Genomic DNA, 15,832 nt, shown 5'->3' on the forward strand with positions numbered 1-15,832 from the left:
CCTTCCGGCAGCACGCCGGCCGCTTGCTCTCCTCTGTTGACATCGCTCCAGTGGACCAGATAAAAGAGGCCAGCTGAGAGCCGCATGCACTGCCAGTCCTCGTCTTGTGCTCTCTCTCTCTCTCTCTCTCCTTCACCCACACACAGCTTTATCCTGACCCTCCTCCCGCTGTGCCTACTCATTCGCATACAGATTTGTGGCGCTCTTTTGCACGGCTCGCTCTCTTACCCTCTCACCCCCGAGAGCAATAGCTGCCACTCCGTTCACCGTCTCTGACCTCACCGACACGCCACAGTTCTGCCGAAATCTCAACTCTGATTGGTCAGACGGTGCTGATTAAATTCCCTCAGCCAGCAGTGCAGGCGCAAATCACAAGCGCTCGTTTAGTAACACGAGTACAAGATGCACGCTGCAGCATGATGAGAAAAGGAGGGGGGAGAAAAAAAAAAAAAAAAAACACTTCAGACGGAGGCTGCATATCTACCAGCACCACCCTTTTGGCATAAGAGGAGGGGCTGTCCCGAATGACGTCCTGCTGCGAGTACAGAGACGAAAGCCAGCACGGCGGCGCTCTGATGTGGTAGGAGTCATACAGAGACGTGTGAGAAGTGTATCAGAACCGCGCGACGGCTTCCTACGAGCTTTCTGTGAAACCACAGCAGCGTCCGGTGAAAGGTAAACACCTTCCGCCGCACCGCGCGTCAGAATTTGACGGACCGCAAAGGAAACGAGCGCTCTAAAGCCCGCACGGCGCAGGGACGCCCGATCAAACACGCAGCCATCGGCTCCCGTCGCTATGCTTTTCCTGGATCTACGGCAGCACCTGCAAACAGCGGCACAATCTCGGCAGTGATTACTCTGCCTGTCGGAAAACACTCTGGCAAGTTTACAGCAGTTCGAATTAGACAATTATCCAGTTCCTTTGGAAAAAAAAAAAAAAAAAAGTGCGAATTCAGAGCGTCTGTAGCGGTAAACAAAAGCACCTTAAGTGTAATAAAGCACGTGTGCCTCGACGATGACATGCTCGCGTGAAGATCCGTCACCTTTTTGCCTTTCTAAGCTGAGAAACATCTCGAAACGATTCCGAAAAAGCAGCCGATTCAGACTCCGGACTCGCAGACTGGTGTGAAAAGCACTGTGAAGCACGGAACATTAAAGGAACAGTCCACCGTACTTCCATAATGAAATATGCTCTTATCTGAATTGAGACGAGCTGATCCGTACCTCTCCGAGCTTTGCGCAACCTCCCAGTCAGTCAGACGCGCTGTCACTCCTGTTAGCAATGTAGCTAGGCTCAGTATGGCCAATGGTATTTTTTGGGGCTGTAGTTAGATGCGACCAAACTCTTCCGCATTTTTCCTGTTTACATATGGCCCTTTTCCACTACCCTTTTTCAGCTCACTTCAGCCCGACACGGCTCGCGTTTCGACTACCAAAGAACAGCACGACTCGGCTCGCTTCAGCCCTGCTTAGCCCCTAAAACTCGCACGGTTTTGGAGTGGGGCTGAAGCGAGCCAAACCGAGCTGAGTGAGGCTGGGGGCGTGAGCAGACACTCCCCTGTGCACTGATTGGTGAGGAGGAGTGTCCTCACATGCCCACACACGCCCCGCGAGCACGCTGGGATCTGTAAACACGTAAACCCGGAAGGAAAAGAATTACGAGAATTTCTGAAGCCTTATGCGCCTCGCCTCATCTATACGCTCTTGCCAGTATCTGTCCGCGTTGTCGGTGACAACAAGCCACAGCACCAAGACCAGCAACACTAACGACTCCATGTTTATTGTTTACTATCCGGGTCGTGAGACTACCGCTTAAAAGATCACTGATGTCACTGTTTGCGCTGCTTAACGACATCACGTGACGTCCACCCACTTTCGCTAACTCCACCCAATGTGTCCACCCACTTCCAGCCAGCACGGTTCAGCGCGGTTGTAGTCGAAATGCAACTCCAACAGCCCCGCTCAGCCCGACTCAGCACGGCACGGCTCAGCCCGACTCAGCCGCGTTGGTAGTGGAAAAGTGGCAATAGGTTTATATGACCAGTGATATGAAACAAGTTCAGTTACACAAATTGAAACGTGGCGATTTTCTATGCTATGGAAAGTCCGCACTATAATGACAGGCGTACTAACACCTTCTGCGCGCTTCGACAGCGCATTGATACCTTCACTCGGAATTGTACCATTTTTTTTTTTTTTTTTAGACAGGGCGGACGGACCAGGGCGTTCGCCCGCCTGGCAGTGCCCGACGAGGAGCGCTCTCGGCCGGCTTGGGAGGCAGACGGCAGCCCCTCCTGGAAGTGTGGTTTTACCATGGGCCTCATGCGGAAAAATGACAACGTCCCAGTTTTATCATGGGGCTCGAGTTGTACCATTTTTTTTTTTTAAGACAGGGCGGACGGACCAGGGCATTCGCCCGCCTGGCCGTGCCCGAAGAGCAGCTCAGTATCAATGCGCTGCCGAAGCGCGCAGAAGGTGTTAGTACGCCTGTCATTATAGTGCGGACTTTCCATAGCATAGAAAAATCGCCACGTTTCAATTTGTGTAACTGAACTTTGTTTCATATCACTGGTCATATAAACCAGGCCTGTAACAATATGCGTATAGAAATCGAAATCGCGATACGCAGAGCCACGATCCGTGTCGCGATACAAGAAGGCAGAATCGCGGTACACCCTTTCAAACTTCTCCTCAGCCCAAAAACAGAGGCGCTTCCAAACTTCAATTTATGAATACTTTACTTTTTATTTAAATTACATTTTAAACTTACTTAAATTACTTTTATTTTTTATATCTATTAGTAAGTCGTTTTTTCGCCAACCTGCGACAATCTTCTGTGAGTCACGCAACGTCCACACTCGCCACTGGCACAGCATTCGTTTCTTTTAAGCGGTCGCCATTCTGGTTGCGACACGGGGAGCGAATCTGTAAACAAGCAGCTCATTGGCTGGCTAGGTGTGCCACAAGCCAATCACAATCACTTGACCGGAAAGGCATGCAGTGTTGCCAGATTGGGCGGGTTTAGGTGCTTTTTGGCTGGTTTTGAACATATTTTGGGGTGGAAAACGTTCGCAATATCTGGCAACACTGAAGGCATGTCTGCTTGGGCGGAAGCCTTCTGCGGCAGTTACATTTTGACACGCGAGCAATGTTTCACCATAAAAATTCCATAATTTCCATCTGTTTTCCGCGATCACAGAAAATCATTGGCCCTATGAGAGTGAGACAGTGAGAGCCCCCCCCCAAAAAAAAAAAATCTTAATGGATTTCCACGATTTGGAAAAATGACTTTTTCAGAACCGAAAAAAACAGAGCTTCCGGCTCAACAGTATTATTTTGAGAAATAAAACAATCTTTGGATATACATTTGTTCATTTTTGCATACATATTACTCATTCTCTGCAGTGGTCTGAATTATTTGTTATTAAATAGTTAATGTAAGTAAGTAAATGTTAATAAGTCAAATTTACTACTTTAAAAATACATTTAAAAAAAAATATCGTGGGTGTATCGAATCGTGGGTCAAAAATCGCGATACGAATCGAATCGTGAGTTGGGTGTATCGTTACAGCCCTAATATAAACCTATGTAAACAGGAAAAACGCGGAAGAGTTTGGTCGCATCTAACTACAGCCCCAAAAAATACCATTGGCCATGCTGAGCCTAGCTACATTGCTAACAGGAGTGACAGCGCGTCTGACTGACTGGGAGGTCGCGCAAAGCTCGGAGAGGTACGGAGCAGCTCGTCTCAATTCAGAGAAGAGCATATTTCATTATGGAAGTACGGTGGACTGTTCCTTTAAAACCTGGACGCGGCATCAGAGAAACAACTCGTCCAGGGCGTGGAGTTTCTCGCCGTATGCGGACTTTATATAGTCATGTGATAAGGCGTACGGAGTGTGTATGGACTTGGTCCTACTGTAAATCCTACACATGTTCTCCAGCACCAAAAAAAAAAAACATCTGTGTTTGATTTTTCACAGACTGGCGTTTATTCAACATTGTACCACTCTACTCTTGCACCATTTCTCTCCTCCGAGGTCCCTAATTTGCCCGACACGCCCACCGCGGTCATATTTATAATCAGCGGATTTAAACAAAGCGCCTCAGCCGCAGCGTGCGCGCAGATTGTCGCTCTTCACCCTAATTAACCAATTAAAAATGAAACGCGGAGCGACTCGCCAGACACACGTCTGTGCAAATGAGCGTGATTTGCATGTTATACAATACAAGGAAAAGCCTTGCTTGGAAAAAAAGGGTTGCTTAAGTTTTTTTTTTTTTTGGTGATAACTGGCTCCTGCGTTATGGTGCTCGGTTGCTCACGGAGACGAGAGGAGTTTAAGCGCTGACAGGAATCAATTCTGTGCCAAAATGTTCATACAATACTTTTGAAATATCAAACAAAAACGATAAATCAAAAGAGAGTCAATTTTTTTTAGACTGGCAAACAAATTATTCGTGTAATCGTGCAAAATATCAGTCTATTACTCTTCAGAAACCTTTTATTTTTGTTCCGTGTTTTGTTTGACGTAATTTATTTTGGTTGCGATTCCAGCTTTCTCGTTTGCGCTCCCTGACTTTTTGCTTGCAGTTTTGGCACAAACTTCCCGTGTGGGTGGGCTGTCCAGGAATGCATTCCCATTGGCTAACTTGTGTTTGACTGACAGCTACGCTCAGCCATTCCCTACTCGGATTCTGGCGGACTGTTGGACGAGTGACCGATCCATTGACGGTAAACAAGGATGGAGTGGACTTCAGTGGCGACTATGATGTTGAATTAATTCAACAAAGTGTAAGTGCGGGACAGATGTGTTGTACGTGTTGCAGTAGTACAAAATCCGAGTAGGAAATGGCTGCAACAGCCTCCGGGGGAATGGCTGAGCGTAGCTGTCAGTCAAACACAAGTTAGCCAATGGGAATGCATTCCTGGACAGCCCGCCCACACGTGAAGTTTGTGCCAAAACTGCAAGCAAAAAGTCAGGGAGCGCAAACGAGAAAGCTGGAATCGCAACCAAAATAAATTACGGCAAACAAAACTGAGAAAGACGCGGAACAAAAATAAAAGGTTTCTGAAGAGTAATAGACTGATATTTTGCACGATTACACGAATAATTTGTTTGCCAGTCTAAAAAATTGACATTTTTCAATTTTGATTTGTCGTTTTTGTTTGATATTTCAAAAGTATTGTATGAACATTTTGGCGCAAAATTGATTCCATATGGATTAGGGATGTTAACCGATGACCGTTTGACCGGTGGTTGACCGAATCAACGTTAACCGGTTAATTTTTTTTTGGTTGTCGGTGGGGAAAAAAAAAAAAAAATCAATCGTTTTGAAGCTGCCGATTTTGGAGCGGAGAACCTGGAATTCTGTGTTGGTAAACGCTTGGGGCCATGCGGTGTAAGGACGACAGCTGACAAATCAGAAACACCCATTCAGTCATGTCCCGCCCCAGTTAAAGACAGCTGACAAATCAGAAACACCCATTCAGTCATGTCCCGCCCCAGTTAAAGACAGCTGACAAATCAGAAACACCCATTCAGTCATGTCCCGCCCCAGTTAAAGACCGCTGACAAATCAGAAACACCCATTCAGTCATGTCCCGCCCCAGTTAAAGACAGCTGACAAATCAGAAGCACCCATTCAGTCATGTCCCGCCCCAGTTAAAGACAGCTGACAAATCAGAAGCACCCATTCAGTCATGTCCCGCCCCAGTTAAAGACAGCTGACAAATCAGAAACACCCATTCAGTCATGTCCCGCCCCAGTTGAAGACAGCTGACAAATCAGAAACACCCATTCAGTCATGTCCCGCCCCAGTTAAAGACAGCTGACAAATCAGAAACACCCATTCAGTCATGTCCCGCCCCAGTTGAAGACAGCTGACAAATCAGAAGCACCCATTCAGTCATGTCCCGCCCCAGTTAAAGACAGCTGACAAATCAGAAGCACCCATTCAGTCATGTCCCGCCCCAGTTAAAGACAGCTGACAAATCAGAAACACCCATTCAGTCATGTCCCGCCCCAGTTGAAGACAGCTGACAAATCAGAAACACCCATTCAGTCATGTCCCGCCCCAGTTAAAGACAGCTGACAAATCAGAAACACCCATTCAGTCATGTCCCGCCCCAGTTGAAGACAGCTGACAAATCAGAAACACCCATTCAGTCATGTCCCGCCCCAGTTAAAGACAGCTGACAAATCAGAAACACCCATTCAGTCATGTCCCGCCCCAGTTAAAGACAGCTGACAAATCAGAAACACCCATTCAGTCGTGTCCCGCCCCAGTTAAAGACAGCTGACAAATCAGAAACACCCATTCAGTCATGTCCCGCCCCAGTTAAAGACAGCTGACAAATCAGAAACACCCATTCAGTCGTGTCCCGCCCCAGTTAAAGACAGCTGACAAATCAGAAACACCCATTCAGTCATGTCCCGCCCCAGTTGAACACAGCTGCCACCAGTGTTGCCAGATTGGGCGGTTTCCCGTCCATTTGGGCGGTTTTAGGTGGATTTTGAACATATTTTGGGCTGGAAAACGTCAGCAATATCTGGCAACATTGGCTGCCACTCGGCGAAAGAAAAAAAAAAAAAAGTGGGGAGACAGGGTTTTTAGCTTACAAATTACTATTCTGTTTTTTTTTTAATTATTATTAGAAGGCACATGGAGTTTAGTCCTGCCTTGGCCAGTGCATTCTGAAAGTGTGTTTCGGTCTGTAGCCAACAATGCATGTTATTGCAGATCATATCTCTCCACACAAACTAAAGGCGCAGATGCCGACTTTTTCACGGCTTTTTCATGGACTGTAACGGCATTTGCTTATGGAGTAATTTTAATACAGAATTTACTCTGATGAAATTATTCAGACACTCCAATGCCCCCCCCCCAAAAAAATCGGATCTGCACGAGCCGTGAAAAAGGTGCGCCGTTTGCATCCCTGTTTAAACTCATAGGTTAACCGACTTTAACCGGCTAATGAGGCTCGGTGGTCGGTCAAGATTTTTTTTTAGTTTTCGCCATCCCTAATGTGAACGCACGCGTTTTATTGCGATTACCCTGTCCGACGCCGATGACTGCATTCAAATCATTCATTCATATAAAGCGTCAATTTCTCCAGCAAGCAAAAACAACTCGCATGACGCACGATGACATTCGGCAGCACTTTGTTTTTTTCGGCTCCGCGCAGGTCTTTAATAAACAAACATGCTTATTCTACCGTATTTGCATGGTGCATGCTGGAGTGCATGAGTGATGAGAGGAAAGAGCGAGTCTCTCACCTTGTTCATGTTGCCTGCTTGCTGAGCATTCATGCCCATCTGCTGCGCCCCCTGCGTCAGGGTCTCCGCCAGAACGCTGCCCGCTCCTCCTGGTGCCGCCCCTGCTGCTGCTGCCGCCGCCGCCACCTGCTGCCCTACAGACGCTGCCCCCTGGTACTGCATGCCTGGCGCACCCCTGCCACGCCCGCCCGGCCCCAGCGTCCCGTTCATCACCTGGCTCTGCTGCTGCGCGGCCGCGCTCTGTGACATCATGCCATTGTTCAGAATGGCCTGGTTGAAGCCAGCGCTCAGGCCCATGGCGCCGTTACCCGGTGTGCCTGGTGCGGCTCCTGCTGGCTTTGGTGTCGGAGAGGCGTGCGAAGGAGAACCCTGGCCCAGTGGGCTCTTACCCAGAGGACCCATCTGAGGCCCCATGCCTCCTCCAGGCGCCGGGCTGGACGAGTTCAGAGTCGCCGAGCTCAGGCTGGCACCGCTGCCCGCTCGCAGGAGCTCGGAGAGCTGTTTGTGCTTCGCGGCGGCGTCTGCCAGGCCCGTTGTTCCCGCTCCGCCACCATTCGAGGGCATGGCCATCAGACCGAGGTCTCCGTTCGGGCCGCTCGGAATCAACTCGTCCGGCAGGTTGCTCTCAAGGTCGTCCCATGACAACGAGCTCAACTCTGTGCAATAGAGAGAGAGGGGAAAAAAAAAAAATTATTAAAAGAACAAAACACCTGACCATAACAGGACACGAAACCAGACCGTCAAGGACGTAGGAGCTCATCTGGCCTGCCATCAAAACAACCATGACGACCAAAACATCAAACAGAACTGAAACGCGACGGTGAGAGAGAGAGAGAGAGAGAGAGAGAGAGAGAGAGAGAGAGAGAGAGAGAGAGGACCGACTTCCACGACAAATCAACAAAGGACTACAATTTTGTTTCCAAGGAAAGAAAGATCGACCCAAAACATCAATCACAACTGAATTCGCATGACGAGATACAATTCTCGTAAGAAGGAAATAGATGTGTTCAGTCGACCTAATTACTCATTTGTTCGCCAAAAATAAATAAATAAATAAATTAATTAATTAATAAAACAATACAATGACCAAGTTGTGTGTGGAGTGAGGAGTTCTTTTAAACAAAATCGGAATGGAAATCCATGCAGAATTGACGGAGGAGACATGATTTAACTGAACTGTGGACAACGGATGCCGCTCCATGGCAACAGCTCGTCGGCCTTATACATAGCTGCCAATAGGGATGTCCCGATCAGGTTTTTTTGCCCTCCGATCCGATACCGATCATTTGATTTTGAGTATCTGACGCGGTACGCGGTGGTCCGGATCACCGTATTTTCCATACAAAACGAGGGCATTAATTAATTATTTTTCCTGGATTGTGGTCCGGTTCACCGTATGCTGTATTATATTACGATATAAATAAAAACTTACCAAAATCATACTGTGTTTGTCATTTAATACGAGTTTTTTTACAAAGTCGTACATCATTTGTTATTTTTTCTCAAACAGGAAGAGAAATGCATGCGTAAAACACACGCGCAATAAAAGATACCAGTTCTAACGCATGTAAAAAAGCGGGAGCTGCCACGAGGGAAGTGAAAAATAATTTTACCAACTTTCGTCATTATGTCTCAGGGTGGTTATGAACAGCTTCTAAGGAATAAGAAAAAATGTGCTAGAGACTACAAAGCAACAGAAGAAAGGGCAAAGGAAAGAATTTATTCTAAATTAGGGGAAGAAGTAGCTGAAAATTTAAAATTTATTTGTCTTCTGAACTTGGTGGTCCGGACCACACCTGAAAACGGCGTGGTCCGGACCACAACGGTAGTCCGGACCACCGCGTACCGCGTCATCTGCCGATACCGAGTCCCGATCCGATACTTCTTATAATCCATAAAAAATAAAGACGAGGAAAGAAACGGATCCAGGATGTTCCTCATTTTTTATTTAACACCTTATTTTAACATCCAACAACTCCGTTAGCAAACAGAGCACTTGCGTGAGGCAGTTTGAACAATAAATAAATCTTTAAAAATAACCTTAAAATACCTGGCAGGAATGTAAACAAGTAAAAAAAAAATAATAAAGTGCCACAGTGCTGGTAATTTGCTTTTAAGAACACATCTCACAGTGGTGTACAGTAATTTCAATTAAGGAAATGAACGTTTTTCTTGATGAAAACAAGCATTTCTACCCTTTCAGGTTTGAGCCCGTTTCTTTTGTCATCCAACGAAAAAAAAAAAAAAAAAAGATCTCATGCTTTGCTTTCCGCTTCGAACTGCTTCCGTGTTCAACTTTGCCGGAAACAGGCAGCCAATAACCAATAGCGTCTCCGCTACAAAGTGATGTCATGGCGCACGCGTTGATGTTGCTGTGTTGAGACAAGAGGTCTGGTCTCACTCTGTGCCAACGCATAGCTATTGATGTGTTAAAAATGAGAATATATTATATAGATATATATCCGATCCCTGATCGGGAGGCAATGCCCGATTCCGATCGAGTCTGAAACCATGTGATCGGGCCCGATTTCCGATCACGTGATCGGATCGGGACATCCCTAGCTGCCAACATTCCGAAATTTTAAATAGTAATACAAGGTTGGGTACTGAGTTTTGGTGGGGGGCCGCCAAAGCTTTCTCGCAAAACTACCCTGAAAAAAAACCACACCAAAACAGTTTGACAAAATTTATTCTACAAACTAAACTATCATCTTACATTAATTTGCAAAGTTCTTTTCAACAATGGAAACGAATTTACCTGGAACTAGAATACATACATCATCAAAGCAATTTGGCACAGATCAAACGTAAAAGGAACCTCTTGTAACTGACACCAAACATAAAAATGTCTCAAAACATGCTTGGCACAAAGTGAAACAGCTCAAAAAAAGTGTCAATTTCAACTTGCTTTCTCAAAATAATACTGTTGAGCCGGAAGCTCTGTTTTTTTCGGTTCTGAAAAAGTCATTTTTCCAAATCGTGTAAATCCGTTAAGATTTTTTTTTTTGGGGGGGGGGGGGGGCGCTCTCACTGTCTCACTCTCATAGGGCCAATGATTTTCTGTGATCGCGGAAAACAGATGGAAATTACGGAATTTTTATAATGAAACATTGCTCGCGTGTCAAAATGTAACTGCCGCAGAAGGCTTCCGCCCAACAGACATGCCTTCAGTGTTGCCAGATATTGCTAACGTTTTCCACCCCAAAATATGTTCAAAACCAGCCAAAAAGCACCTAAACCCGCCCAATCTGGCAACACTGCATGCCTTTCCGGTCAAGTGATTGTGATTGGCTCGTGGCACACCTAGCCAGCCAATGAGCTGCTTGTTTACAGATTCGCTCCCCGCGTCGCAACCAGAATGGCAACCGCTTAAAAGAAATGAATGCTCTGCCAGTGGCGAGTGTGGACGCTGCGTGACTCGCAGAAGATTGTCGCAGGTCGGCGAAAAAACGACTTACTAATAGATATAAAAAATAAAAGTAATTTAAGTAAGTTTAAAATGTAATTTAAACAAAAAGTAAAGTATTCATAAATTGAAGTTTGGAAGCGCCTCTGTTTTTGGGCTGAGAAGTTTGAAAGGGTGTACCGCGATTCTGCCTTCTTGTAAGGCGATACGGATCGTGGCTCTGCGTATCGCGATTTCAATTTCGATACGCAGCCCTACCCCATAGACATATAAACAGACGCCGCGTTGAGCTGGTGGCCCGTTGCTAGGATACGTCAGAGTGTCCGCCATATTTGATGTGGCAAATCTTCCCCGTAAACCAACGCAAGTAAATGGACTGAACTTCATAAAGCCCCTTTCTACAATAATATTTAACTCGATGCCTTTTATTCACCCATTAAGACACACGCGTATATATTTGGGAAACAAACAGGCATCAAAACAACACGTATAACTTTTAATGTGATGGTTATAAATAGTGTGCGAAATACCCTGTACACTGCAAACTAGCGACAGATACGCAATAGATAGCTCAGCTAAGCTAATCAGTCAGCATACCGTAGCAAGCTACCAAAACCTGAGGCCACAATAACCAACCTACAAGACTGAATATGATAAATGATGGAAATAGTGGAAAAACTGGAAATAGTGAATGAAATTTTTTTTAAAAATGCACTGTTTTATTTATTGAGTCACCACACAGACCTACTCTCGTTGAATAAAGTGAGCTGAATGAGCGCCAAACTGAGTTCGGCCAGGTTCTAACGTCACACCGAAACAAAATACATCACTGATTCCTTCACATTCAGAAAGGTTAAAAACATTCATCATACGTTCAAAAACGTTCATCATAGTGTGGCGCTGTATTCTCTAATTCTCACTGCTTATAACTCTACACCTCCCCGGTGGAGATGAGCTGGGAAACTGAAGACTGAAGGAACAGTAATGAAAAGTATTTTTCCAGTCTCACCTGTGAAAGGTAATCCCATGTGATCTCGTTTGGACGGTAAACCTGTTGGTACAGTTAAACGCAGCACATGAATGAGGCATCTTTATTCTCGGCTACCGTCTAGACGCTATACCAGAGACGGGTGAAGAATCTCCGCTTTGCCACATCCAATATGGCGGCGAGGATGACGTATGATTCTACGCAGAATGTGGCGTCTGTGTTTATACGTCTATGGTTTACCCTCCCCCACTGCTTTCTGTCGCTCTGACTACGTCACAGTCGCTGTTGCGCTGATTGGTCAGAGCGCTGGCCTATACGCACAGAGACGGTTTGAAAGACAACGGGTTCAAATACGAATCCCACCGGTGATAGACTTTGAAAATGACCCATGAAAATTGGCAAAATCGTATTTTATTGTAGTAAACTCGTATTTTCGTAATAAATACGATTTATTCGTAGTAGTTGGCAGCTATGATTATAGTCAGTTGAGCTAATCATGACTCATTTCTGCTCGTTTGTAGTTTAAACGAGAGTGCTCTGAGAGCACAATATCCCCTGCTGGCAACTCGGCCGTAACGCTGGTAAAACGCGACTGAATTGAACGAAACTGCAATATGCGCATTACCGACATATAACAAAGAATTCCTGCCAAGTTTTGTGAAATTCCTCCAAAAATTGTGAGAGGAGTTGATTTCAGAAGGTGAGCACCCTTTCTGGGACGGACATCGTCATGACAATCACCCTTCTGGCCTTTCAGCCAGCGAGGGATAAAAATTGTGAAGGAAGTTGATTTCAGAAAGCAAGCACACCTTGATGAAATTGCCAAAAATAATCAAGGGCGTAACTCCGGGAAAATTTGCCCAAATTAAATGAAATTTCAGTATACGTATATCTGTCACAAAGCCTGTTGCCAAGTTTGGTGAAATTCCTCCACAAATTGTGAGAGGAGTTGATTTCAGAAGAACGTCCACCCTCATGAAACTGTCAGTTATTTAATCAAGGGTCAAAACTCTGGGAAAAGTTTCACAAACGAAATTAAATCGCAATCTGCGTATTACCGTCATCTAACAACAAGGCCTTTTGCCAAGCTTCGACAAATTCATCCAAAAATCGTGGGAGGAGTTGATGTCAGAAGGCGAGCGCACCTTCATGAAATCGTGAAAGTACAAGGTTGTTAATCGAGGGCTGTAACGCTGGTAAAATGCGACCGAATGTAACGAAATTACAATATGCAGACATCGCCACGACACGATCCCCTTTTGGGCCTTTCAGCCAGCGAGGGATAATTAAAATAGCTGCGTTTCTGTGGTCCGTCGAGACGCTTAATAAATCAAAACCATCCACCAAAAGAGCGACTCTCGTAGTTTCACGAATCTAAAAGTCTGTGGTGTACCTCAAGGCTCCGCTTTAGGATCGCCATCACTCTCCATTTCATCGCTGCCACGAGGTACAAATCTACATCGAGTAAATGTCAGTTAAAACGTTTGCATCATGCTGATACACGGTCAGAGTTGGAGTGAAACGGATACTCGACGGACTCTTGTACTTGCGGCACTCAATACATCACGAAAATCAGGAGTTCTGCGTTTTCGGTCCTTGGCTCAGTTTAGCAGATTCGCAAATAAAAACACTACAAACCCGAACGCACGGTGTGTTCGAGTCGTTTCAGAGTCGAATCTCCTCCTCACCGTGAAAGCATCATAAATAAAATACACCGATATAAAGATATCACGATGCTGTCTGGTACAATTAAAAACTTCACACAATTATCGGCAGGGGAATTAAAACGTATCGATGAGTAGCATGCTATAGATGTAACATAGGGAAAAAAAATAAAAAATTCAGGTTTTGATTTTATGTACTGAAATAACTATTAGGCACAATTTTTACAATATCTATATAAATGAGTTGTTTTTACCCATTTTAACCTTGAAATCAGCATTTTAATGATTACCCATAATGCACTGTTTATCGCGCTAAAACGTCATAAGACAGTGGAAATACTACCTTTACTACCTTCACGTGGCGTCTTTCTCGATCGCACGTGCCTCGAAGCGTACCTTCTAGAACATTCCTGGGTGGTCGCGGACTGTCACGTAGCCTAGTTCGGTTGTGAAACTCGCTAGGATGGAGGATTTTCGCGAGTTTAGTGGCAAACTTTTGCGCCGCAATTTCTCCATTCTCGAAATTTGTAACCTGAAACCCTACAAGAAACGTTTCATCATGTTTGGGATTCTGAAAAATGCTTCTAGCAAGTTTATTTCGCTGTATTTTTCCGTGAAACTTGGCATAAATCATCCTTAAGTGATGAGCGTGACCTTGTTATTTTGGTCGGGGTCACGGAGTTAGTTGGAAGCGGGAGGAATGAGAGTTTCTCAACTACAGCAGCACTTCTCACCATAGATGGCTGGCGCGTTTCACAGCGTTTGGGATTTACTAAATCGACTAAATCTCTAGATCTACTGAAGCTACGAGGATATAAATCACCAGGATTCTAATTTACCGGGTGAGAAGTATTAGATACATTTTTTGAAAGGTTTATTCGCGCTACAAGTCCATGAAAGTTGGAATTGTTCGTGAAGGGGTTAGATTTTGGTAGCGTGACGCGCGCAACAAGCAAAAAAAAAATTTTCTTCCGAATTTCCTTGCTTTATCAAAATTATTTTTTGATACATTAAAAGACTGTTTATAATATTTAAGTGATTTCTTATTATAGAGATTTGATCAAAACAGCATTCAAAGTGATTTCTCAGGGGTGTAAATGTTACGCGTGACGTCCATAATTACGTTAAATTTTAAGAACTAAAATTCTGTTAAAAAGTCTAGATTTGTGCTAGCATTTCTGGGGTTTTGCTGAATAATACTTTAGGGAGTTCTCTTAAGGCCAATTTATGTTGACAACGCAGTCCTCGCAGATGGCGTCGCAGATGGCGTCTGCGTAGCCCCCCCCCTTGCAGACGCTCTGCGTGCACCTCCCAAAAATTGTGACCACCGCAGAAGCCTCGCAGACAAGAGGGCTCTGATTGGTCCACTCTACATCCGCTGTACACGCACTTCCGCTTCCCTACTTTCCCGGTTTGGTTTGTTTTCACGACCGGCATTTTTAAAAACACGAGCGAAGATGGAGCAGCACGAAGAGCGGTTGATCGAGGAAGTGAGGAAGTACGGACATCTATACGACTCCAGTTCTAGTCATTATAAGTAACCGGAGGATAAACACTCCACTAACCACACCCACCAACTACTCCTAGCGACTTCGTGACTTCGCGCCCCCTTGTGTTGTGGCGGTGAATAACATCGCGCACGCCTATTACTCCCCGCTCAACGATAAATTACAACTGTCTGCGAAAGCCTTGTCGCGAGAGCGTGCAGAGGCCTTAACAATGCTGAAAATTCAATGAGTTTTGGTGAAATTCTAGAAAAGTTATTCACATTTTAACGCGCCTGATAGCGGTTGTGCTCACACAGCGTGCTACTCATAATCACGTTAACGAATGCTGACTTTATACGCAAAACACAAAAATTTGCTGAAAAGGTTTCACTGATATTTCCCCCCCCCCCAGCCGGTGGTCTACTGTGGCTCTTTACGCTCACCGTGTGCACGCGTGTGCTTTCCTGGTCGTATGATTAAGATGCAGCACATGTCGCGTGAAGCGTCTGGCAGTAAATGAGGGCACTATCTGCCCGCCTCCCAGAGTAAACACACACACACACGTCAGCAGGTGCTCAACACAAGAGCGACTCGAGAGGAGATCATCTCTTCCTCTTTTATCGCCCTTCCACACTTGCTTGCCAGCACACAACCCTCTCCCTCTCTCTCACAGCCCTTATCTCTCCATCTTTGTGCTGAATCGCTCCTTTTACAGGGCACATGGACACACGCGCGCACACACACACACCCACCCTGGAGTGGAGCCAGGAGACGCAGTACTGTTTTGGTATCAGAAGCCACGTGAAGCCCTGAGTCCTGGCATGGTAAAGGGGAGAGAGAGGGAGGGAGTAGGGGAGAGGGATAGATAAATAAATAAATTCACATCATTCCCCCCTCCACTCCTCCCTCACTTCAACTCCAAACTTCATTCTCTCTCTCTCCCTCTCCTTCTCGATGATGCGATATGATGAAATCATTAGTTACGCCACACGCTTTGAGACATTGCGAAA

The 15,832-nt window shown here is 45.5% G+C and overlaps 1 protein-coding gene across 3 annotated transcripts in view; it reads right to left on the reverse strand.

Annotated features, from left to right (window-relative positions):
* The window catches only part of crebbpa (CREB binding protein a), a 155,633-nt gene that overhangs the window by 81,534 nt on the left and 58,267 nt on the right, over positions 1-15,832 (reverse strand). For all 3 annotated transcript variants that reach the window (XM_060911350.1, XM_060911349.1, XM_060911348.1), the window contains exon 2: positions 7,278-7,933. In XM_060911350.1, coding sequence (XP_060767333.1) covers positions 7,278-7,933 — 656 coding nt within the window. The remainder of the gene's footprint in view (positions 1-7,277; positions 7,934-15,832) is intronic.

The sequence above is a fragment of the Neoarius graeffei genome, chromosome 27 (genome assembly GCF_027579695.1).
Source record: "Neoarius graeffei isolate fNeoGra1 chromosome 27, fNeoGra1.pri, whole genome shotgun sequence".
Taxonomy (NCBI): domain Eukaryota; kingdom Metazoa; phylum Chordata; class Actinopteri; order Siluriformes; family Ariidae; genus Neoarius; species Neoarius graeffei.